At 49.0% G+C, this 26,602-nt stretch overlaps 1 protein-coding gene across 1 annotated transcript; it reads right to left on the bottom strand.

The window, feature by feature from the left end:
- Nucleotides 1-463: 463 nt before the first annotated feature.
- Nucleotides 464-26,602, bottom strand: LOC119403585 (probable chitinase 10). Its single transcript, XM_037670511.1, has 6 exons — nt 26,522-26,602; nt 23,604-23,812; nt 12,145-12,475; nt 10,668-11,006; nt 3,738-3,932; nt 464-637 (listed from the first exon to the last, which is right to left on the bottom strand). The coding sequence occupies exons 1-6, from the start codon at nt 26,600-26,602 to the stop codon at nt 464-466; spliced, it is 1,329 nt and encodes a 442-aa protein (XP_037526439.1).

The following is a 26,602-nucleotide window of genomic DNA, read 5'->3' as shown; positions in this document are numbered from 1 at the left end:
AGTTGTTGATATTTCTTGTTAGGCTATTTTTCTGAGGTCATAGAATAATTTAGTCAGCGACAAGTTATCAGGGCAGCAAGTTCGTTAGTGCTTCCAACCCTCTTAAAATAAACCAGTGTCGTCGGCATAGGTTTAAGATTTAGTGACAGGAGCGTTTATCATTCGCATATTTGAACAAAACGACAAGCATAGTCTCTGGCTTCTGCCTTGTGACGCGAAGTGTTCTCCATCCGGGAATCGTAACATTGAGACGAACATCCACGAAGACCAATCAATTTCGTAAAGCACTTCGCTTGTGTCTCTCCCCAGTAAACTCCGACATCGCGCACGCATTCGTGAGCAGCGTAGTATCGTAGTCGTCGAGCGACAATACAGGTCACATGGCAGTCGATCGATACTCTCACGCCGCCCGTCGTCACCGAACGAGTCAGCCGGGACTCCTTCGGTGACGTCACTGAATGAGTCAACCGGGACCGGTTGCCACAGCTCGTATGAGCGGGGAAATGCCGTTCCCGCACGTTCCGGTAAAGTCGTCGAGGTCGATGTCGAATACCGCCACTGGTGCCATGGCCATCTCGTTCGAGTACGTCAGGTTCATGCGTTCCATCAGTGCCCGCTCATCTGAGAACGTTGCCACCTGGACAAACGTCATCAGAGCATTTTATCTCAGCGCTATGCATTTACCTTAGCAAGGAATACGACATGGATATCTGCGACCATACGCTACTAAAAATCCCGGCCATACGTCGCACCACTGAGGTATCCTCATCCCTGCTGTACATCTGCCAAGTCATTCAGTTTCATCAAATAGCGGATGCGTCTCCGTAAACAACATCATTTTGACAGCACCTTTGCATTAGCACATTTTCAAGGCTCTCTTTCCCCGAATACAACGACACAGCACCGGATCTACCTACTGTAGTAGCTTAGGAGGTAACTGTCGCGCTACTAAACTCGAAGACGCGGGTTCGCTTCCCGGCCACGGTGGCCGCAGTTTGAATGGGGGGAAATGCAAGAGCGTCGGCGTACTAAGATTTGCTCCTTAGGAAACACCGAGTGGTCGATATTGACCTGGAGTTACCCACTAAGGCGCGCTTCATAGTTATTTAGCTGGTTGGGCACGTAGAACGCCAGGATCCAAAATCCCACTTTGTTACGGTCATGGCAGATTGTAAAACATGCAACACGAACAACACTCATGCACCGAAACTTCTCTTTTACAGAATTATTCTCTATTTTCGTAGCCCAGTACGTTCCCCTCCCCATCTTGTATGGTTGTGTAAATTGAAGCGTACCAATGCATTACACCGGTAGGACAGGTGCACGCTGGACGTGTACCACTTTGTGCATAGCCTGTTTGCCTAACAACGACAAGAGATAGCAAGGCGATACGCTTATATGGCTGACGACGAGAAAACGCAAACGGCAGATTAGTCACGTGATGGCGGCGCCGCAAGCGTCATTGAAAAGCTTCCCAGAGGCTTTGGCGCCAGGTTGTGTATAAAAAAAGCGCCATGCCTTAGCAGAACACGCAACAAAGTTACCGCGAAAGCTGGAGCAGCGACCTTTCTAGAGCCCGTTGTAGACTCTCTTCGAGCGACTATTATAAGTGCTCTTCCAAGGTACCCACTAGGCCATAAATCAGCATAATTTGATTTTGCGAAGTAGAAAAACACCCACAATGACACTATTCACCAATCGGCGGAGAAGCGAGGTAACCGCTACAGATCTGTAATGCAAAACGTGCACATTCTTGACGCTGCGGCTGATGAAGATCAAGAATTACGGCTGAGCCCTTTGTAATGGGTGTGAAGCTTTAAACCCCCCATTCGTTACGCCATTTTCATTGTGTGGCGCCCTGGTTGTTATTTTACCCTTCTACCACGCTATATTAGATCTGCCAACGCTATTCCATGCCCGATGTGAACCCTGTAAAGGGTCTTCTTTGCGAACGAGTTTCAAGCACCGGCGTGGCTCTGTGATAGCGTACTTGACTGCCACGCAGAGTTAAACCCCTCTCCTGCTTGCATACCCTTTTTAGATGCGAAGCAGCTTTTGCTCGGGGCTGTGTCCGGCGGTGGCGTTCGCGCTCCACTGTGCATGCTTCTACTCTCTCTGCTCTACTCTCCTACGCTCCTCCCGCTCGCGCGCCTCATTCTCTCCTGCGCAACGCCGTGATAAGGGGAGGGGACACGCCGTGATAGGGGGAGGGGACGCGCAACGCCAGCGCATGCGCGTCCCCTCCCCCTATTTCCCCTCTCCTGCGCTCCCTTCTCGCGCGCCTGCCGACCGCGTTTCCCGCTCGCCCTGTGGGAAATAACGGCCAGGCTAGAGGGAAGACACGACGCGCGTAGCGTTCCTCTTCGCGTTCCACAACGCTTTGAATAGATGGATGCAGCTTACGGCGTGGGACTTCGCCCCAGCTTAAGAACCTGGCGAGCCAGTTCCTAAAAATAATTACACCATCTCCCGCTCAAGCGAACCACCTCCCCGCTGCTTCGCATCCACACATGGTTGCCTTTAGCGGGAGATGGTGTAATTTTTTGCTCATTGTGCGCGCTAGTGATTACGAGCACCGGCAGAAGTGGCGGTGGACAACTACGCCACAACAATCGGCTGTAGTGATCTCGTACCAGCTTTCGCTGTAAAAAGGGGGCTACGCGCATGCAGACACCCGTTAGCAGGCGCCAATGGGGTGACGGGATGCAGGTGTAAGAGGCAGCCAGGCCAATCGATTTGTCTAAGACGCAATTAAAGAACAGGAAAAACGAAATACGCCTACGCGCCAACCATTATGTCATCGGCGCTAGGGCTTTCGCCTTCAAGACCTCTGCGATAGCAAGAGAAACCGCAATATTATTTGTGTTTATTTTTGATGGCATCCGCGGTTTCTAGGTATTCCTCTGTACCTGTAATTCATTTCCTAGAGTATACAGCTGCTATATTCGCCTACACATTTCAATTATCATCGGGCGTTTTGCGCACTATGTATTCCAGTCCAATTGAACACATCCTGTCCAGTACGTTGAAAGGAACAACGAGTCTAAAAGGTCATTGCTTCATATATTCGCGTTTGCAGCATTAATTCCATCGGTTTTTCCGAATCTACACATCGCACGTGTTCGCGTACGACTAGGTGTGCACTGCGGTATAAAAACGCACGAGCGTATAGAATGCAAACAAATTTTTCCATACTCCAAATCTGCGACCGCCCGCACCAAATGTCTGATGATTGGCTGCATCAGCATTTGTATAGCAGATATGTGTTCGGTGTATTGACAGTCCTTCTACAGGTACATGTCCACAAATGACCGGTCAAGCGAGAGCCACAGCACTAGTAATGTTATTAAACGTGGACCGTCACTGTCTGTAGCGTACGTGTAAGTTCCGCTACAGTGAGCCTGTATAAAAGGCAACATTACTAAACAATTTCCGTACACGTATCTGTAAAAGATCATCTGATATTATCAATTAGTCACACCTTTATGCATAAAGAGTCAGTCTTCGTGTCCTTGCACCATTTCTCAGCGATTGTCCATGCCAAAAACCAAGCTGAGTCTTTCCTTGAATAGTGGACCGGACTGTATGTATGTATGTATGTATGTATGTATGTATGTATGTATGTATGTATGTATGTATGTATGTATGTATGTATGTATGTATGTATGTATGTATGTATGTATGTATGTATGTATGCGCGTTCACGCACTTCCATCGTATACATCAAGGTCGCTTACGTGCACAGTATGGTTATCTCTTGGGCGGGCGACCATGAGGCACAGCGGGTGCGAGTGAGTTCTGATGACTGGCTTTTGGCACACGGACGCATAGCTTGTCCTGCCGGGTTGACGCGTGTGGTTATCCCACTGCGTAGTACCCAGGACAGGAGCACCCAGCTGGGCGGCCGGGGCTATGAACGTCTCCGGAGCCACCTGCGACCGCAGTCCAGTTACAGTTCTCTTCTGCGTTAGTCTACGTGTTTATGTGTCCGTGGTTCCATTGTACAGCATCAACAAAAAAATATAGGTTACGCGCAGAAAACCACAGTTTCACCGCAAGGGCGAAGAAACGAATGCGACAGCAACAAATTGTAATGGTATACAAAGAAAGGCTAGCAGCTAACTCTTGTGGGTTCAATCTTGTGTAGCTCTGCAAGTTATGCGTGGTATTACCTGATTTAACATCGTAAAGGCGGTTAAAGGAGCATGATTACAAAGTAAGACAAGTAGGGTAAGGCGGGGCAAAATGAGATGCGGGGCAAAATGCGACATTTTGATTTTGCCGCCCTCTATAGCTAATACAAAAAAGTACATTTTCTTTATTTCTCTATTTCGCGGCCGATGTCAGTGTGTTCGTGACCCGCCAAAAAGGGGCAAAATTCTGCTCGGCCAAATTTTCGGATCCGTGCATGAAGCTACTCCGGCATCAGTACAACAATGTAAGTATTTATGTTGTTACTTCATACTACTAGCTACATTCCACCAAAAGTTTAGTTTATTTGGTGCTGTGGGCCAAAGGGGAAGTTTTTTTTTAATTCGGGCATTTGAGAGGGGCAAAACGCGACAAAAAGGCATTGAATTGCCTTAGAGAGTGTCTTATTGAGTGAACCATTTACTTACGCTCATTATATATGATATTTTTTGTTAAGGATGGTGCGGACGTACAAGAGAATATCACTTAGGGTTTCCTGGGAGGAAAACGACATGAAAAAAGCACTGAATGCTTTTCAGGAGTTTCGGAGCAGCACAGCGCCGGGTTCTGTGTGGATTCAATGCCTGGAGTGCAAAGACTGGGCGCATGAAGACTGTGCGGCTACCCACGGAGTGAATTTGAAGTGCTTCTACTGCAAGAACTGAAAGGATAATATTTTTTCATGCTTTCTCGTTCTGCCTCACGCAGCGTCTCGTTTTGCCCCGCAGGTTGAAGCAAAATGAGACATGTGGTGCATTTTTTGTTTCTTTTTTAAATAATGTTTTGAACCGTCGCAGCATGGCCATATTTATGTAGCACGTACCTTGTACCCAAAGAAAGTTCCTGTGTTGATATTTTATGGTAACGAGTGAAATAAAAAGAAAGATATTCACTGTTTTCACATTTTTGTCGCCTTTTGCCCCGCTTTACCCTAATCGCTGGACCCCTTGGTATCCACTGCAGAGGTTTCGGCTGCCAACCATTCTTTGAAAACTGTGACATTGTAAGAAAAAGCGGCCAAAAACTGACACGCGAGATAATTGAAGCAGCTGAAATTGCGCACCTCGGCGACTTGTGCGTAAGCGTGTCGTCAGTGGACCTGAGCGAAACGAAATAAATTTCCTAACGTCAAAAGTAGAAGAAGTGTGCATTATTTTTCATCATTTCGCTTCATCTCAGTAAAGTGATTGCTAGTAGGCGGCTTGGCATTGGTGGAAGATCACTTTATGAAATTTTGGTTGCTATTTCCTGTTTATCTTCGGTCGCTCGCTCTCTCCCCGCTCATTGTTCAGTATTCCAGAGAATATAACTGATTGTCGAACGTTAGCGCTCTGTCGTGCGTGCTCTTTCTTCTGCCGCGTCGATTAGTTGCGCTATAGAATCTACAGTGATGTTTTGCGAACACGCCCAGTGTTCAACTTTATAAAACTTGTCTGCTGAATATATGAACGAACTAGCCCAACAACATGTGTGTGTGTGTGTGTGTGTGTGTGTGTGTGTGTGTGTGTGTGTGTGTGTGTGTGTGTGTGTGTGTGTGTGTGTGTGTGTGTGTGTGTGTGTGTGTGTGTGTGTGTGTGTGTGTGTGTGTGTGTGTGTGTGCGCGCGCGCGCGTTTCTGTGGTTGTATACTACGTGTTGTCTTCTTCGCGCAGTTCAAACTTATCTGCTGGACAACACTTCGCCCGTTTGAGCTCGGCTTTAACAGGTGCGCCGTAAAACGCTGGTGGGAGGGAATACGGCCACTCAGGTAGAGAACCACTTTTCGTGCAGTCTTTTGTCTCAACGCTTCGCGTTGAGAGTACAGCACTTGGAAGAGCATACGTTTGGCGATGTCTGCTGAGATAGCGCCCTTATGGTCAGAGTTCACACTTGATGCTCGAGCGTCGCAGCTTCCCCCGCCCCTCCCTTACTCCGGCGCGCTTTTACTCGCAGGTAGAACATACGATGCGCGGGGGGATGCTATCTATTTCGACTTCACACCGAACATGATGGCGACGGCAAAAGCCCGTCGAGATTGTGAAATGCGTCATTCCATGCCAACTGTCCCTGACTTAGCGCTGGACCATCTGCGATTTGAATGGAAAAAAAATCGAGGACTATCTATACAAAGCAAAAAGTCTTCCACCTAAATATTTCTGGCGAAAAAAATTTTTCAGTGCCGCAAACTGCATGTGAAGTTTTCCGGAAAGCTCAAAACTATGGCTCGTAAAACGCGTTTTCAAAAAATCTCTTCTTTCTAAGTTATGCTAGGAGAAAATCTTGCCTAGAAAACTATAGTAGACTTTTCACTTAAAATAATGCGGCCTTAAATATGGCCAATATGGCCCATATTGCAGATCTTTTCATAGAAATGCGTCATTCAGTGTAATGTAACATTTTGTATTAAATGATCGCCAGGAAGTTTTACTGTAGCCAAAAAAATTCACCGCCATATCCACGAAGTGAGTGATGTTAGAGGAGCTTGTTCGGAGATGATCGGGTAACCCGCGAATGCTCCGTGCACATTCCTCTACCATGTTGTTATACAACGTTGTTATACATACATTACATCCACAATGTTTATTAATTTACGGTTGGATGCACTATATACATCTCGATGAAGTATCTATACATTTTGATGAACTATAAGCATTATATATACACAAGAGATGTACTTTTACAAAGTACAAGAAGGGCGTCCCTCGATGAGCTCTGGAGACTCGTTCTCCTTTAAAGATGATGGCTTTATGATCGGTGAAGTGTGTTGCCAAGGGATCATCGATGAAGGGACGGAATGGAAAGTTCGAGAAGGCAACATCGATACAGGTGCCCCTGATGGTGGTGGGACGTTTGCAGTCGTACGATACGCATCGGAGAGCGTAACGTGATATCATGTGTCGGCTGGTTATTGGCAAGGCGAGATCTTCCCGAGCTGCTGCTGCGTTCCGAACCCGTCGCGCTGCTGCCGTTCATGCTGCGGAGCGGCAACGAAGAGTGTTCACTTAGTGAGCTCCCGGAGAAGAGAAAGGAAGCCAGCGAAACGAGAGGTGCGGCCCTCGAGCAGTCGCGCTTCCGCCGAGCGTGGTGTGCGCCGCCTTGAGCGGCGGCGCCATCTAGTGAGCATTCTTGAAATCACCAGAGAGAGCGCAGCTGCGCTACGTGGTGTGTGCCGCCGCGCCGACGGTCACGTAGGTGAGGACAAGGCGTGAGCATAAGAAGCTTGGGGAGCAAGCTCCTAAAAATATTTTGAGACGTATATGGCTTGAATTAGTGTGTACAGCGCAACGGGCGTAGGGAGCCTTCATGTGCATGCCTCCGTGCCTCGACGCGCACAAGAAGGCTCCGGGCGCATTTAAATGTCGTCGGCCAGCTCGCTCGCTTCTTCTAATATTTGCGCAGGGAGAACCTTGCCCTTCCACTGTCTGCTCGCGGACAACTCTTCTTGGCAATGAAGGAAAAGCTACGGGGCGGAGCGTCTGCACATGTACTGGTACGCAGTAATCCGGTTCGGCGCGTGTCTCGTAACGCCGGTGAAAGTGGTGGCTAGCGTTGCATTTCGACGCAAACTCTGCTTAGCGTCTAAGGTACGGGTAAGAGGCGTGCCTTTTTTCACGCACGCAAAAATGCATAGTCACAGCGTATAAAGTAAAAGAAATACAAATATCTCGCTTGTGAGCGCTAGGCTCCGTCTGAAAAAGCTGCATGTAGAAAATGAAGGAGTATTTTATATATCTCACTCAGAAAATACGGACGCAATTGTGGGACTACATGCATTAGCAGTAGGATACGTGCATTGTGGCTCTGTAGCCTTCGCTTCATTGCCAAGAAAAGTAGTCCCCAAGTATAGTTGCTGCCGGGGACAGACGTTTATGCAGCGTAGCAGCGCGTCCATCACGGGCCTCTTTTCTTGCTATCGCATTCATTGCTTCGCCCTTGCGGAGAAACTGTGACTTTTTGCTTTACTCTCAATATCCTCAATGCTATCATGTCTTACATGAAAAAATATCTGAACACGGAAATATGAGAACACACAAAGAGGATTTAGTTGTCTGGGACACTTGAACGCACAAACACATAGGACACACAAGCAAAAATACTTGAATACAAAACACCTCTGTGTTGTATTACAACCGGCGGCCCTAGATACGTTGACGTCTCTCGCTCTGTGCGCGACAGGCCTTTTATAAATGTGCGATGGGTTCGGTCTACGAGATACTGTCGACGAGTTTATATTGGCCAAATCGGCCGGTGTTTCAATGACCGCCTAGAACATGCTATTTCGATAAAGAGCGAAACAGGGCTATTTTGGGCGTTAAAGTCGGAGTTTATAGGATTGCCAAAAATTTTACCGGCGAGTGTCTGAGCTTCATTTGAACATTATTTCGCACCTGTACAAGGTACAGCTAACAGGAACGGAGACAAAATGCCACATAACGGCTTGACTAGGTCTGTGTCCCTTTCTCGCAGCAGGCAGCAAACTTGCAAAGGCAAAAATGCAGCGCATAAACAGTTTAATGTACAGAGAAAAAATCAGGTGCATATAAAAACGTGGGTAAAATTAATTGACTTGAATCCAAAATAATGTGTTTCTTGCAAGTTTCAGGAAAAGAATGGTAAAATAGAGATAACGTAGAAGCACTTGTATCTTAAACATCGCACTCATGGAGACACAAAGTCTGGAAACGCGCGATCACACACAATCAACATAAAATGCATGTTAATCAAAAACACAAGTTAGGCAAATAAATAAGAGTATGAATGACCGGCACATGCGCATCCTTAGAGGGAGTAAATATGGCAATTAATGAAGAGAGTTAAGTAAAGGTGGCAAGGCATGATGCAGCATTTGGTTTCCATAATTTGTCCATAACTCTGGAACATACCAGGTTTTTCTGTGACGTGTACTGAAAGTGCTCGGACTGAATGTTAGCCATGACAAATGCTTTAGAAAACTCATGCTAATATATCTTTTTGTCAAAAACTGTAATAGCAAAATTGTATTGTACAGTGGCATGATATCTAACTCGTTCAAAACAGAATCAGTGTGGGCATCGAATGGATCACCTGAAGTCGAACGAACGGCGTTATTTTGCAACAGGAATAGAATGTTGATGTTTGAGCTGGTTGTGTTGCCCCATACGAGATGGCAATATTTCATATGGGATAGAAAAAGATAACTATAAAGTAAGAACTTCACTCGTAATGGTAACAGGAGGCCTAATTATGTTAATATTCCTGTAACTCGAGCAAGTTTATTGGCAATAATGTCGACATGTTCAAAATGACACCTGAACTTTTAACCCAGGTACTATCTCTATCACGGAAGTTCCTTTGTCAATATATCCATGGACGATCTGGTTTTTGTTCTTCTTGCTGAAAAAGCACGCCTTTTGATTTTGTAGCGAGTTTAATGAGCGCCGCGTATTTGCTCAAGTGTATCTCAAGTGTAGCTCAAGTGTCGCTTGGCCTCCTCAAGCGATCACTCTTTCTATCCCCAATCCCTGTCCGCAAACTCGCTTACGAAACGTTCATTCGGACAAAACTTGAGTATGCCTCAGCGATTTGGAACCCTCACCAGACTTGTCTTATTGACTCACTCGATGCAGTACAGAATCGTGCGGTACGTTTTATTGCTTCAAACTATGATTGGCACACTAGTATCACTTCCATCAAATCTTCCCTCAGCATACCTAGTCTATCTCTTCGCCGTAAGATTTCACAACTTTCCCTTTTCCACAAACTGTATTATAAATTCCCTCACCTCAGAGACACCATTTTTTCTTCCGCCCAACCGCACTTCACACCGTCTGTTTAATAACCTCAGTGTTCAACGCTTACATGGTACCACTAAAGCTTTCAACAAATCCTTCCTACCAACTGCTATTGAGCTATGGAACGCATTGCCCGAACAAATAGTAAATGAGCAAGACTCCAATAAATTTAGACACATACTTTCATGTTTTCTCAACTCTTAATCTGCCACCATCACAGTGTTATTTCATGTACTATTCTTTTTGTAAAGGCATTTATGCCACTTGTTCTGCCTATTGCACTGTATTTGCTTCGCTTTTGAGGTTGTAATCATGTATTCTGTATTTTGCAAACATATTTTTTATTTTTTTTATTTTCTAGCATTGCGTAATAATGATCATGCTGTTATTGATGCGCTTGTCCCCCCTTATGTAATAATGACCATGCTGTTATTGATGCTTTTGTCCCCCCCTTATGTAATACCCTGAAAAGGGCCTTTAAGGGTAAATAAATGATGATGATCATTGGCACTACCGCAGTAGTTCTGCAACGTTTCTAGAGGTCATAAATGACATAGTGTTTATCGGACTTTTTTCTAGTTTACCGAATACAACAATTTTTTCGAATACACGGAGCCCTGGTGACATAGATAATCCACCGAAGCATTTTCTGTTAAATGAGACAAATGTAGTTGAACCCACAAAGGGTGAACTCGTTCAGCAATCAGACATGTACCGCTTCGCGTACCGAAATGCTGTATCCCAGACGTGACTTGTCTTCAAAGGTGGTCAGGGCGCTGAGCGCCGTGGTATAGACGTCATCAGCGGCGCTTTGGTCTCCACTGCACCTGACGACATTGAACATCGATGGGGACAGGACGTGCGTGTGCGTCTTGATGATGATGTAATCGACCATCCCGGCGACCGTGCCCAGGCTGTAGGCAGTCAGCCGCGACTTCACCGGTGAAATGCTGATCATGACGCTAATATTGTGGTTCTTTAACTCTTTGATGAAGTCAAGGAAGAGGTTGCTCGTGGTGCCGGGGCTGCATTGGTCTCCTGGATGGTTCCAGTCCACATTTACTCCCTGCGTGAAATAATCACGAATCAGCTGTCCATTAACGATACTAAGGCCAACGCTAAAGGCGCCAATGGGCTGACCTGCAACAGTTAAAAAAATTGTATTAAATGCTACTAAGCAAAACGTAAGCGAAATGTATCGACGATTATGGTACTACGTAATGCAACACTTGAGCGCAGTGCGTTGGCTGTTTCGATTTTGCTTTGTGCCAAGAAAAGAGCTTGACAGAGACATGCATGTATGTTTGGACAGTGGCGACGATTTTTCCACGCAAATCCTTGCTACACGAAGGCGGTTTGTGTTTGAAAATATTTCACATATACTCACATTATTAAGGCAGCAGCCCTAGATGCCTCTGAAACACAAAACTTGCCCGTCGGCGTCTTGTGTCGGGGGTGTCAACCCGAGTGATGCAAAAAATCATCATGACGTGATAGCGTCGCCAAATGACGTAATAATCAAGTCACAGATAGGAAAAATTTGTGACGTCACCATTACGTCATCAAATTACATCTCGTTTGGTCGAAGGTGGGCCGATCACGGAGGCAGCGCAAAACTAGCTGAGGTGCGGAAAGCTTCCGGAGGGGGGCGGGGGAGGATTAGTAGCCTTCGTCGCTGTCTTCGCACGCTCCTCCCATTGACTGAGAGGGACGAAAAGAAGATGGCTTTCGCCTTCAAGTCCTCTTAGGCGAATGCATGAGGGATCCTGTGTTTTTTTTTATGCAGGTTATCAATTGGGTTTTTTTAACGCATCGCAGTTATCATATACTTATGGCTGAAGCACTCCCGAGTGAAAAGACGTCAATAAACAACGTCAGTTCCAGATCGACCACATCACAGTAAGGTTTCCCGTAATCACTGGTTGTTTTGAAACATCAACGCACCTAGGATTTAGTATGTTCTCGCGTACAAGCAATACAAAAAATTAAAGAAAATTTGGTGCCGAAGGCGAGATGAAACACGCAAATCGCGGGGTGCATATTGCCTTAATGGCAACGTTTTATAGCCATGCAAAGAGAGTGTAATACGCGGGAATCTTTTTTCAAATCTGTTTCCACTGTTCATATCTGGGAGTGCGAGTCATAGGAGAGAGTATATTCGTTCAACTTAAATTGAATACCAATATACACATGGTGATGCTTACCGCCCATAGCGGGGAGAGGTTCTTGACCTCGCGGTGCACAAATTCTGCCAAATGCTGCCGGGCCATGATGTTCGCGGCCACTTTCGACAAGTTGGCGCTGTCTTCCCGCGCTCCTCCCACCGCGAAGTACACAGGTATGTCGTTGCCGCGGTGCAAGAGTTGACGTCCAACCTTCATGCTGCGCACGGCGTCCACGTAGCGCTTGGCCGTCGGGTATTTCCACACGATCACGCTCTTGTAGTCGTCAATGGCGTAGCCGTACAAGACAATCGCAGAGCAGTAGTACAGCGGCAGAAGAGCGGGCAGGTACGTGTCCTGAAGCCGCCAATACCTGCGAACGCCAGCGTGGCCGTCAGGTTGGTGCATTAGACAAGTCATCTTGATCTGCCCATTGTAATGAATCCGTGGGCAGGCTATCTTGGCGAATGTCGCGTTTACACTTAACGCGCACGCGGTGCTGTTTTTAAAGTGCACGCATGTTACGGCTCTCCTATAAATTATAGATCAAGCATGCAGTAACTAACTCTTGCACTCATGGTCATAATTACTAAAAGCCATTTTGACTCGACAGATCACCGTGAATTATCATGAATGGTCAGCGATATACAATGTTAACATTTATGTTCAGTACAGCCTATATTGTTTGGCAATACATTTTAACTGCGGAGCACTGTAGGGATCAGGGCTGTCGTTTGCTGTCATCTCATGTCGTCGCTTGGCGTCATGCAGGCAAAACCATATATAGCATAGATATCTATAGCAGTACCATGTACTGTAAAGTATAGCAAGGAGTGGTAAAAATGAGTGAGGGTGAGGAGGAGGGAAAGGAGGTAAGGAGAGGGCAAAGCGTGGCACAGCCATGTATGGCCTTACGCAGAAAAAATCATGTATAGCACAGCCATCTATAGCATAACCATGCATAGCAAGGCGGCTACAAAAGGAAGTGAAGGTTACGAAGAAGGAAATGAAGGGATTGGGTAAAGCATAGTATAGCCACGTATGGCGTCACGCAGATAAAATAATGTATGGTTAGGTATGATAAGAGTCAAGGAAAGAGAAATGAGGGTGGCGAGGAGAAAAAAGGAATGAAGAGGGTAATGCATTTGTTAAGGTGTTTATTTTGCGGCACTCGGCGACAATGCGCAATGGCGACAGTCAAGGCAAAGCACACTCTCAGCGCGAGCGGCGTCCTTTCAGGAGGAGCCAAAGAAGACGACCCACTAGAAGGCGCTGGAGAGAGCGACCCATTACACAGCCTGGGTACGAAATTAGCCTGGGTACGAAAAGGGAGCCGCCCGGCGACATAACGGCTTGTCCATATGAGCGGGCTTAGTAGGCCTGGAGGCGCTCGACGTGGAGAATGTCGCGCCCTCGACGGCGCATGTCCGTAGATTGCTCGATAGGTTCGATAAGGTAGTTTACCGGGGATGTGCACTCCACGACGCGGTAGGGGCCTTCGTATTTCGGCGCGAGTATTGAAGAGAGGCCAGTCGCAGTGGCAGGGACCGAGAGCCATACGAGCGTCCCACGGAGGACTGTGGGCAAAGAAGTGGTGGTGCCACCACGAATGCTCTTCTGCCGCTCTTGTCCATGCGTTGTAAAGGTCTTGGCAAACTGGCGACACCCTTCAGCAAGCCTGGCTGTGTCAGAAATAGGCGCACACTCAGATTGATCAGGCTTGTATGGAAGTATCCTGTCGATGGTGTGCGATGGGTGCCTTCAGTACAACAAGAAGGATCAAAACCCAGTTGTGCTCTGAGGGGCGGTATTATAGGCGTAGTTGGCGAAGGGCTGAACGGCATCCCAATTTGTGTGATAGGCGGCGACCTACAATGAGAGCATGTCGCCGAGCTTGCGCTTAAAGTGTTCGGTTAGGCCATTCGTCTGCGGATGGTAAGCAGTAGTTTTCCAATGAACAGCACGGCACTTTTTGAGGATGGCTTTGACGACTTCCGACAAGAAGACACGGCTTCGATCGCTGAGAAGCTCCTGGGGTGGACCGTGACGCAGTATGAATCGGTGTAGCAGGAAGGAGGGAACATCACGCCCTGTAGCCTCTGGGAGGGCGGCGGTTTCGGCCCATGGCGTTAGATGGTCAACAGCGACGATGGCCCAGCGGTTTCCAGCCGAAGTCAGAGGAAGTGGTCTGTACAAATCGATGCCCACGCGCCCAAACGGACGGCTAGGTCAAGGTAATTGTTGTAGACCGGCTGGTGACACGTGTGTTGAAGGGTTTCGGCGTTGGCAATCGAGGCAGGAGCGAAAGAACTTCCCCATGTAGCGGTACATGTACTTACATCCCTCGCCAGAAGTATCGTTGTCGAATGCGGTGGTAAGTTTCGGATACCCCAGAATGCGCGCATTGCGGATCAGAGTGGAATGACTCGCATATTTCAGAATGCGGACTGCTGGGTATCACGAGTAGCCTCTGGCGGCCGTCGGCGTTGTAATTGCGTCGGTGCAGTAGGTCGTCATTAATGGCGAAATCGTTGGCTTCACGACGCAACGCGCGAGTGGTTGGTGTTGCCGACGAATCAGTGGGCAAGTCTTTCAGCGAGGCGATCCATTTATGCTTGCGCTGTTCGGTAGCAGTGGTGTGAACGTCGATGGAAGAAACAGTAATGTTAGATACTGAGCAGGAGGCATTGCCTTCAGGCAGGGGGGAGCACGAGAGGGCGTCGGCGTCAGCATGCTGGCGTCCATTGCGGTACAGCACGCGGATGTCGTAGTCTTGCAGGCGAAGTGCCCAGCGGGCGAGACGGCCTGAGGGATCCTTCAATGACGACAGCCAGCATAGTGCATGATGGTCGGTGACGACATCAAATGGGCGACCACACAAACAAGGTCGGAACTTTGTAAGGGCCCAGATGATCACCAGACACTCTTTTTCCGTGACAGTGTAATTGGTCTCGGCTCTAGTAAGCGTACGACTTGCGCATGCCACGACATATTCGGGGAACCGTGGTTTGCGCTGCGCAAGAAACGCGCCGAGGCCTACACCGCTGGCGTCCGTGTGTACCTCCGTTGGGGCCGTAGGGTCGTAGTGGCGTAGTATGGGAGGAGACGTCAACAAATGACGGAGCTTTGCGAACGCGTCGTCGCACTAGGACGACCACGAATTTAGGAGCCCGTTACTTCCAAGGAGCATCGTCAGCGGTGATATGATGGTGGAAAAGTTGCGTATGAAGCGTAGAAAATGTGAGCAGAGTCCTACGAAAATGCGCAGTTCTATGACGGACGTAGGTTTGGGAAATTTGGCCACGGCACGAAGTTTGGCAGGACCGGGAAGGATTTCGTCCTTGGACACGACGTAGCATAGAATTGTCAGCTGCCGTGCTGCAAATCGGCACTTCTTCAGATTCAGTTAGAGGCCGGCGTTGCTCAAACGCGTCAAAACATGCCGCAGACGTTGAAGATGCGTGGAGAAGTCCGGAGCGAAAACGAAGACGTCGTCCAGTTAACAGAAGCACGTGTGCCTTGTCAAGTTGCGCAGAACGGTATCCATCATGCGCTCGAAGGTCGCGGACGCATTACACAGACCATACGGCATGATGTTGAACTCGTACAAGCCGTCGGGCGTGGCAAACGCTGTCTTCGGTCGAGCGTCATCAGCCATGGGTACTTGCCAGTACCCCGCGTGCCAATCCAGAGATGAAACGAATTCTGCTCCTTGGAGGCTGTCAATCACGTCGTTGATTCGCGGCAGTCCACACAGAACCGCGTAGAACCGTCCTTTGTCGCAACGAGAACAGGAGACGCCTATGGGCTGTCCGAGGGTCGAATAACATCGCGTTGAAGCATATCGTGGACTTGCTCATTAATTACACGACGCTCTGCGGGAGACACGCAATATGGACCTTGCCGCAGTGGTGGCTGGACGCCAGTGCCGAAGCGATGCGTAACAGCGGACATGTGGTCGAGAGACGTTTGCCCGACATCGAAAGAAGAACGAAGTCCTTCCAACAGGCACAGAAGCTGGGACCGCTGGACCCACGTAAGGTTGTCAGCAATGGAGGGACCAAATACATCAGCGGGTGATGAATCAGACGTGGAAACAGCACTAATGGTACGGGAACTGGTACAGCGCGAGTCATCGGTTGCGTCCAGAACTTCTGCGTCTTCGAGGGGATCCACTCTGCCGAGATATTCCCCTCGCACCAACGTAACAATGTGCGGAAATGGGTTGGTAACAAAAATAGCGGTGCTGCCCTGAGTGACTTGCACGCTCGCGAAAGTTCATAGTGCAAACGCGGTCAGATGGCAAAAGGAGTGCAATGGTATCGGAGAGACCGGCGCAGTAGAGCGGCGCAACCGTTGACGAGTTTGTAGGCACTTTGCTATAGTCTTTGACGAGGCGCTTGGTCAGTGCGGACGGACTGTCTGCCGGCGTCAAATGTGAGAACGGTGAGAGTTCTATTGCGGCTGGTGCGCAATAAATTACGGCATTGTGGCGGGAGAGAAAATCCCATCCCAGGATGACGTCGCGAGAGCATGCAGCATTTATGAAGAACTCGTCGCCGTACAGAACGTCCTGAATGACGACGCGAGCAGTGCATACTGCTGTAGGCGTAATTCTCTGGGAGCTGGCAGTACGGAGGGACATCCCAGAAAGGGATGTCGTCACTTTCTGGAGTAAGCGGCTACGTTTTGCGTCTATAACGGATACGGCGGCTCCAGTTTTGAAAGGGCAAATGCGCGAACACCGTCCACAAACACGTCTATGATATTCGATCGACTTCGCAGAGGTTTTCACAGTTCGATAGCGTCGCAGCCCGTGACTCATGGACTGCAACGACTAGTTTTCCTGCTCTCGCGCGAAAGAACGTGGCCGCATCGGTGACTGTGAGCGACGTCGTGGAGACGGAGAGCGGCGAGTAGATGGAGATGGGCGTGACGTAGGCGACATAGGCGGAGGTGGGTCGTGGAATGCAGGGCCGGACTGGCTGGTGACGGGTGACGCGACTGGAGGCACCAGCACGCGATGGCAGTAACATGCCACGTGAACAAGAGTTGGGATGTGGTCTTGTTCCTAAGTCATGACGAATTTTGGTTGCAGCGCGAACTTGGCACAAGGACACGAGAAGGAAGACGACACTCGCAGCGCTACTAGCAACAACAATGTTTATTTTTCCAGACCCGCACCACCCTAAGTATACCCCTACCTCAGCAGCAACCACAGGTCACGTGGTGATAACAACCGCCATGTACGAGATAATCACCTATCTAACAACATAACAGATGATAACCGCATAGTAGCAGGATGCCAGCGTTTCCGCAGGAACCTTAACTCTTTTGAAGACAATGATACTGGTGGCTTGCTTACGCAGATACCACCAAGAGCGTCGATGTGCTCCGCTTTTACGATGAGGCGGGTGATATCATCCTTGTGACGACCCAGAATGGTGGGCTGGTCACAGTTTGGCCGGCACCCGCACGACTGAATGTGGATAGCGAGGAACCCGTCAGGCGGCAGCTTTTTTGTCTTGCTTTTTTGCTGCCTTAGCCGCACGTTTGCGCACCTGCTAGTCCGGCCGACGTAGTATTTCCCACATGACAGCGGGATACGGTAGATGGCGAAAGCCTTACAATCTATGAATGTGTGTTTATGCTTGATGCCACATTCTATTTTTTCTGTCCTTGAGGGATTTGTTATCGAACAGAGGCTCTCTAGCTTGTGGGGAACAGGGAAAACTACCCTTGTATTTTCCCGTAAGGCCAATTACTTCATGTCATGAAACAGTTTATGAATGTATGGAATGACGGCTGTGTTCCTGTACTCAGGAGCACCGAGGCCTTGTGGGTCAGGATCGCTCGATCGTGCACGGAGTTACTTGAGGTTCGTTACTACTACCGACACCAACGCATGATCAGGATAACCGTCTTCATTTAGACGTGAAATCTGCTGCGTGACCTCATAGTCATACCTGAATCAGGTATGACCATGAAGTGAGTGCAGGACTTTTTTATAGCGTTACTGAGGCACGCAGCTGTACTGCCCCTCTTGTTCAGTTTTGAGTGGTTAGAGTGAAAGGGTCCCTATAGGAAAAAACAGCGTTTCCAGTGCCTCCAAGCGCACTGGGTGGCACTGGAAACGCTGTACAATGTGTCCTAGTGTACTACAGCGCGCTGGGAGGCACTGGTACAGACTGTACAGCGTGGCCGGTGCCGCCCAGTGAACTGAAGGACGTCGGGAATACTGTACCCAGTGGCCCAGTGTCTTACAGCCCACTGGGAGGCACTGGCCACGCTGTACACTGTCTGCCCGCGCACTGGGAACACTGGCAGCACATTGGAAAAAACTAAGCGCGCTGGGTGGAATTCGTATAAAATTTGGCATTGGGTCGCGAGAAGTCGAAAGAAAAACTTATCAAATATTTTCAAAATATCCTATTCTGTGTTATACACATATCTAGCTTTAGCTTTAGTTAAGCGACGGACGTACGTATACGCTACAGTAATGATCTGTCGAGCGAGCGCGCCTTCGCTGAAGTGCGTGATCAAGTGTTGTGAACATAGGCGTGCGCACGGGAGGGGGGGGGGCAGGGGTGGGGTGGCTGCCACCTATTCACTTAAGAGGGGGACCGCAAAGTCAGCCCCACACATTCACATTGACATGATTGGAAGGGGGGCGCTGCGACGAACCTTCGCCCCCCCCCCCCCTGAAGGGGAACCCTGCGCACGCCTGTGGTCGTGAATGTAGTTCATATAACTGCATCGAAAGAACTTACCATTCGCAACACAACATCCCATTAGCGTTAAACAACATCGACCTACTCTACCAGTAAGTCCTTCCATATGTTCTCGTACCGCTGAAAGCGGCACCATGGCCGCACGTCACTGGCAACAGTGAGCCAATGTAACACTCAATCTCGGCGTTACTTCTGATTTGTGTAATCGAAGGTGCAAATATGGCCTCGCTTCAGTCAGGTATCAACTACATTTCAACGGTTATTAGATTCTTCGTAATTGAATATCCACGTTCTTCACAGCGAGCGTGGCAGACGGAGTACAGCTCTAAGCCTAACATTTGGTTCGGCTAGGGTGGACTACTGCAGCTGTATATTACGCGGAACTTAACAAAGAGGACGAAAAATATGTTGAAACGGGTGACGAAAACGATGCAGTTCAGAAAAACATTGTTTTCTACATAGGTGTGACTAAATGCTTAGCAAGTCAGTGCGATCGCCGCAACACATCTGCGGTTACGCTAATATTTTTTGCGGCAGAACGTGCCAGACAGACGTTCTGATCCTAGGCAGCACCTAAACAAATTAATATCTTCTGTTAGGTTCTCGCGAGCTCGAAGAGACTGAAATCTGTGTTTCTAAACAAGACAAATGAAAATACTGGCTACCAGAAGTAGGTATAACATGAAGAAAAAAGACAGTGACTCTCGTCATTCCACTCAGGATGCACAGTGCGTCGAGGTGGTGGGTTCAACTCCCGCACGCTCGTTTTATTTAGGTGTTGTTTTTTGTCCCAGTGCTCGTGTTACAGTCCTAATTACGATTTGGGCATGACCGCAGTTTTTAAAACCTATTTAAAAGCCTGATTTCGGCCCGTAACGGGTGTCCCAGTGTGCAGCGCGCCAGCGTCCAGCGTGCCTCGTGCAGCATGCCAGCGTCCCAGTACCCAGCGCCACACTGGCCCAATAGTCATGTATGGCACTGGGACAGTGCCGTACATGATTTTCCATACTGGGTTTTCCAATAGGAGAAGTAGTCCACTATTCGCGCGAGGTGCGTAACACCAGAATAGCTGGTTGTCCGAACACGTTAGCATAAGGTCCAGAAATTTAATGCGCCCGTCACCACATGACCTGTGGTTGCTGTTGAGGTAGGGGTATACTTAGGGTGGTGCGGGCCTGGAAAACTAAGCATTGTTGTTGCTGGTAGCGCTGCGTGTGTCGTCTTCCTTCCCGTGTCCTTGTGCCAAGTTCGCGCTGCAGCCAAAATTCGTTGTGCCACGTGGCCGGCATAACCGCATGCAAGGCAGATGGGCCGGTTGTCGGGTGTGCGCCATCGGTTCGCCGGGGCAGGTCCCACCCATGTCGCAGGATGCGAATGACGGGGCGGCTGCTGAAATGACTGCATGGTGGTCTGCAGTCGGGGCCTAGAGATGATGACAGCATACGTAGCCGGCACGCCCGCTTCGAAGGACGGAGGTCTAGCGGTGGCTTCGGCGTAACTCAGTGGGGCAGCCGCAGGGATTGCTTGGGGGGTCCAGGCGACAACTTAAGCGTAACTCTGTGGCGCAGGAGCTGGCGGTTGCTGGTGCTACTCAGACATGACCTCCGCAAGTTCCTGCTCAATCGCTCGGCTGAGGGGTGGAAGAAGGGTCGTCGACGACTGTTCAACGTGCGGCGGGTGGGAAAAGACCAGGAGAGAGAACTGGCGTGCAATTTCCTCGCGCACAAATAGATTGACTTTTGCCAGCAACGTGCCTGGTCAGGTATGCCGCCAAGCCAGCAAGCTCTTCGTCGCATGCTGAAGAGCAACGGGTCATCGAACGCTCAGCGTTATGACCTCGGCCACTGTGCAAGGGTTTTTGAGACATGGTGCTGTTGGCTTTCTTACACAAGTCGAGGACGTCATCGATATAACTTGTGAATGATTCACCGGCCTGCTGAGCTCGTTTGCGTAAGCGCTGTTCTGCTTGCAGCTTACGAACTGCAGGGCGGCCAAAAGCGTTGATGACGGCGGTCTTGAAATCCGACCAAGTCGCAAATTAAGACGCGTGGTTGTACCAGAAACTTGCTACACCCGCAAGGTAGATTACCAAGTTGCTCAACTTGCCTGCTTCGTCCCATTTGTTGGGTACACTCACGCGCTCCTAAATTGCGAGCCAGTCGTCCACGCCGGTGCCATCGGCGCCAGTGAAGATAGGTGATCGCAGATGCGAGGGACACCGGGACATATGGTCGGTTTGGGAGGAGGCGTTTGCTGAGCGGCGTCCTGAGACATGGTAGATGGCAGGATACGGGATCCAAGCTCCAGGGGTATCGAATGGGAGCACAGCACTCTCCTCCAATTTCCTAAGGTGTTTATTAGATGCGAAGCATCTTATAGCGGCGGCATGTCCCGCGTCGTCGTCGGCGTCCGCACACGCACTGCGCATGCGCAACTCTCCTCCTTCCCTCTCTCCAACAGCTGCTAGTTAATCTCTCTACTTCTCTCCTACGACCTGCTTGCGCTTCTCCTGCGTTCTCGCTTCTGCTCTCGCGGCGCATGCGCTACTCTCCTCCTTTAGTGTCCTCTCCTTCAAGTGTGAATATAAAGCGGGTAGAGCACTGTCCGCGTTCAGTTCAGCGCTTGCTTCGGTTCACTCCGCTTGACTCCAGTGATGCTTCCGATGGAGTGTGATGGTCCGATGAAGTCTGGTGGAAGAAACAGTCCCGTCTGTAAGTGGGTTGGTGCAAGCAAGCGTCAGCAACAGCCCACAAACTAACAGCAACGCTACGTCCACTGAAGACAAAGCTGCACAGCGAAGGGCTCGCGACGCTGAGCGCAAGCGCTTGAAGCGAGCTGCGGACCCTGAGCTTCCTCACCTCAAGTACCAGAAACTGCTCAATAAAGCCCTTCGTTACCCTTTCACCTTCGTCTGCGCAATTAAAACAACGGAACTCCCCCCCCCTCCCCCGTTGTTTCGCATCACCTCAGGGTTCCCTTCGGGAAGATGCTGTTTAGATGCGAATTAAAGCATCTTATGGCGGAGTTCAAACCAGTGCTGGTGACGGTGGTGGTGGTGGTGTGCGGCGTGACCACCCTTACTGCGCATGCGCAAGCCCTCTCCACTCCCCCTCTTCAACTCTCCCCTCTCCACTCACCCTCTCCACTCGTCTGAAATGCGGGCTCCACATGCCGAAATTCTCTCCTGCGCAACGCCGCGATGAGCGCCAGCGCATGCGCGTCTCCTCCCCCTGTCTCTCCTCTCCTACGCTGCCCCCCTATCGCGCGCCTGTCGATCGCGTTCCCCGCTCACCCTGTGACAGTTAACGGCCAGGCTAGAAGGAAGACACGACGCGCGTAGCGTTCCTCTTCGCGTTCCACGACGCGAGGTCGGTAGCATGCCCAACGAACGCCAACGGAACGCGATCGTGCAAGTGCCCCGGCTTCGCATCGCCTCATGGTCCCCTTCAGCGGGAGATGGTGTAATTTTTTTTACGGCACTCGGCGACGATGTGCAGTGGCGACAGTCAAGGCAAGCGCGGACTCTCAGCGCGAGCTCCTTTCAGGAGAAGCGAAAGAGGACGACCCACTAGAAGGCGCTGGAGAGCGCGACCAATTACTCAGCTCCAAGGCTTCGTCACACATTGCATAGCCATGCATGGCGTCACGCTGGCGAAACCATGTATAGCCCGGCCGTATATAGCATAGTAAAAGAATGGGGTAAAAAAACAGCATATCCACGGAGTGAATGATGATGAGTGGGCGAAGCTGCGGAGGTTCATCGGTAAACCGTGAATCTTCCGTGAATTCTGCCCAGTACATCATCACCGACGTGAGATCGGGCGCGTTTATACAAAAGGTTCGATGAGTTATGACGACTTGCAGCTCACTTTAATTTTACATGTACGCTGTGAATTTTCATTGTTTAGAAAACCATTGCTTTAGAAAACACCTTGCGTCTTTCGTTAAGCAGCTGGCGTCTTTTTCGTTTTGCTTTAGAAACATCTGGCGTTCTTCCGTTTTGTTTTTACAAAACATCTGGCGTCTTTCGTTGGTTTATTTCATCAATCAACGGCGTTTTGAACAATATTTTTATTGTTTAATCACGCACAGGAGAAATCGCACCAGGAACTACCTTGGAGGTAAACAATGGCTGCTAATGGGAATGAGAGACAGAAGAAGTCGGCTTTTAGCTAACACTTACACTTCTACAGAGACAGAAGAATTCGGCTTTTAGTTAACGCGCACGCTGCGAATTTTTTATTGTTCAACAACGCACAGGAGAAATCTCCCCTTGGAGGTCAAAGGGTAAGACTTGTTACTCACTACTACGGGCACGACGAGGGACGAACGGGTGCCGCCTTAAGGAGCTTCGCCCCTAAAAGAAAGGTTAGGGTTTTCCTCCCCGCCATAAACGATGAGCAGGCTGCACGTTTGGAACGCCAGCGCTTGCTTGCCCGTGAACGCGAGCGTCGCTGAAGGGCAGGCGAATCACTGCTCTCTCCGCGCTTACTACACCTTCCACGTGGAGTGCAGCTGCATACATTTTTTGGACGTTCACCACCTTTCCGATAGCCCTCCAAAGCAGCCGTATGCTGAAATAAATAAACAAATTATGCCGCACTCACTAATTCTCGGTTATCTTTCTTACGCCTTACGTGATTCTTCTAGATCAACTTCTGTTTTCCTTGCAGAGATAATAATGAGGAAAGGACTGATAAGCGTGCGTGGCCCGCTTGGTGAGGACGAAGGCGGCGCTACGCCATAGAGCTTCTCTAAGTTGAGGCTCACTTGGCATCGAAGACGCAGATTACTGGCCGCAGCTGTATGTCCTTCCTGCTCGCATTGAACATCATCGTCGTCGGAAACGCGGCAGTGGGTGGCACGGGGCTTCGGTCTGGTTGCATCTTTCTTTCGCAGAATTGTCGCACAGTCTCGCCCGGCTGGAGCAGGAAGTTCTCGCTAGGGTCAAATGTCACCCTTGATAAGACTGGCCTCGTCTGCCAAAATACAAAAGGAAAACAAATGTCAGAAGATTCGAAGAATTTCGCATACAAGCAACAAATGCTTTTAGTGTGATGCAAAAAGCACAAAAACTTGGAGGACGCTTGAGCTTCGCGTAATCGAGCCCCGTGCGTATCGCCTTCTCATTTGCTAGCCTCGCTTCGGTTCTCGGTAAATGCCTCAACCGTGTCGTAAGGAAGCGAAGGACTAAGGCGTAACATTGGCAGTTTCTAAGTATCCTACAGTGCCTACTGCAACTGAAGTTATTAAGTACCCACTACGACATAATTATTCCTTTTGCGATTCAACGAAGGGCCCACTACGCGTCCGTAAGGCAACACGCGAACCTACGCAGCTGTTCACCTTGTTGATGCTTTTGCTGTTGCTGATGATTGAATATGTCTGAGCGCTTTCTAATGCGTGGGCCTTTAAAACACCCACTCGCAGCACAATTCACATGTTTTGACGCCCGGCACGATTCTACGCTTCTGCCATGCAATAATGCATGCGAAAAGGAGGCTTCTTCGACCAAGTGACGTTCATATAGTGTTTTCTTTGCAAGCAGCTGCCACACAGAGTGTGCCTCTGTGGTAGAATACCTGCTTGCCATGCAGATGGCCTGCGTGCGATTCTCACTCAAACGCTAAGATTTTTATTATTTATCTTATTTGCCTGTTTATCGATTATTCATATAACGTTTTTTCCCGAAGCAGTGTCAAGGAATAGCGTGGCTCTGTAGTAGAACACCTGCTTGCCACGTATACGGCATGGGTTCAGTTCTCACTCGGACCCGAAGTTTTATTGCGATAGCAATTATATGGACCCTCTCGTTGGGTTTTTGCAGTCGCCATCATGTCCCGGATATGTGTATATATATATATATATATATATATATATATATATATATATATATATATATATATATATATATATATATATATATATATATATATAAAAGCCACAAAAAAAAATAAACCAGACGAAAAAAATTTCCGAAGCGCGCCACCGGGATTCGATCCTTCCACCCCTCGCTCCGCAGCGCGCTGCTTAAAACAACTCGGCCACGCGACACCGGCTGTTTAGCTTAACAACGGCGAGCTAATTATGTACACCATTTAACGCTAACGACACGCAGAGCTCGGAGGTGTTTCAGTATGTGTAGTATCACCCGCGAGATTGCCCGATGGGCGGGCTTTAAAGCAACGCTCCTAGATTTTCCTTCAGCCGCGCCCTAAAAAGTGGCCCATTTCTGTACCCACTCACGATGTGGAACGCCGAGTAAACGATGTGTCGTACGCCACCGCGCGGCAGGAGACGCGGAGGGGTCACTCCACGCGCCGCAGACTTAAAGAAAAAGAGGTCAAAGCGCGTTGGATTGTAGCGCGCAGCTCAAACACGAAGAAGTAACAACCGTAATAGTCAGTTCGCCCTCGTCCTGTAGCTCAATTGGTAGCTCAATTGTAGCTCCTCCAGCTCAGCCGCCGTAGCTCAATTGGTAGAGCATCGGGCGTGTTAAGCGAAGGTTCCAGGTTCGGTACCTGGCGGCGGCAAGCTGTCTTTTCGTCCACTTTACTTTCTTCAGGTGCATATCACAATTACTACGATACAGTTAAACAGCACAATTAATGTGCCCTATACGCAGCTTCGCTTCATTACCTGCTTGTTTTCATTTTTTTCATTAAGGTTGCGTAAAATAAAGAAACGAGCCCTCAAAATTCCTCCCTTCTTTCATTCGTCCTCTGTAATGTTGCTCACAGAGCGAGTTCATTCATTATTACCGGAAAATGGAACCAGCGATAAAAACGAAGGCAGCGGAGAAGAATAACCAGAGAAGACATGCGCTGGACTTACCGGTGAATGTTCATTGAAGAGAGCTAAGGTATGTCCTACTCTGTATTCTATTGCAATAATAATCCCTCCACTGGATGGCTGAGAGACGTGGGCATTATTTCGAACGGAAGGTTACACAGCCTAGTGAAATAATTAACAAAACAAAAGCTTTCCAGATAAGTTTTTGAATGGTAACTTCAGAGTGTATAATAATCAGAGTAAACCACTGCCGCTTCGTGACGCAAAGGAAGAGATAGGAATATGCAAGCATGCTTCTCCATACACTCCTCGGATGCACGTCATAGTGGAAATATTTCGGCAGACAGCACGTTTGTGGGGATCGATTGCGTTCGAAGTACTCGGTGAAGAAATGCGTATGTCGCATTTCTGGGCTCTGAGCCAGGTTAGATGATGCGAATCTATGTGTTTGTGAATGTTGTTTAGTTGTGTGGATACGTGGGCTTACGAACTGTGCCGGGTGCTTGCTGGCTGAGGCTCGTTGCAGCACGCTTGTTGGAGTTTGTTTGCCACAGTATAATCGCCAACTATAACGAGCGACATGTATTTCTCTCGTTAAATTCTCGCGAGGTTTACTACAGCATTACCCGCCATGGTAGCTTAACACTTAAGGTGCCGAGCTGCTATGCCCCAGGGCGGGGTTCGATTCCCAGCCACGGCGGTTGAATTTCCATGGAGGCGAAACTAAAAACTATACCTGTGCGCCTAAATTTATCATATGCCAGGTCGTCGAGAATATATCGGGAGTGATTCACTACGGCATGCCTATATCGCACTGTTTGTGCTATCCATGTTGCCTGAAATACCTTTCTATGTCTATTTTCATTGTTCTGGTGTTTTTCACCTGAGGCACGTACCCGCAAAGCAGGGGCTGTGGTAGATGGGTATGCATCACACGTGACAGGGGGCAGGTGGTTCATGATGTGAGCAACAAGCAT

The sequence above is a fragment of the Rhipicephalus sanguineus genome, chromosome 8 (genome assembly GCF_013339695.2).
Source record: "Rhipicephalus sanguineus isolate Rsan-2018 chromosome 8, BIME_Rsan_1.4, whole genome shotgun sequence".
NCBI classification, from domain to species: domain Eukaryota; kingdom Metazoa; phylum Arthropoda; class Arachnida; order Ixodida; family Ixodidae; genus Rhipicephalus; species Rhipicephalus sanguineus.
The sequence above is the reverse complement of the archived record's forward strand: the minus strand, read 5'-3'. Positions and strand labels throughout refer to the sequence as shown.

Bases quoted from the DNA above. Each gene is read 5' to 3' on its own strand.
- LOC119403585 (XM_037670511.1), bottom strand. From the start codon at position 26,602: ATGCTTGTTGCTCACATCATGAACCACCTGCCCCCTGTCACGTGTGAT. The intron at 12,476-23,603 runs GTGAGCCTCAAC...TGGCGTTCGCAG, and splicing joins ATCTGCGTCTTCGATGCCAA to GTATTGGCGGCTTCAGGACA. The intron at 3,933-10,667 runs GTACGCGAAGCG...CTGCGGTCGCAG, and splicing joins GTCTGGGATACAGCATTTCG to GTGGCTCCGGAGACGTTCAT.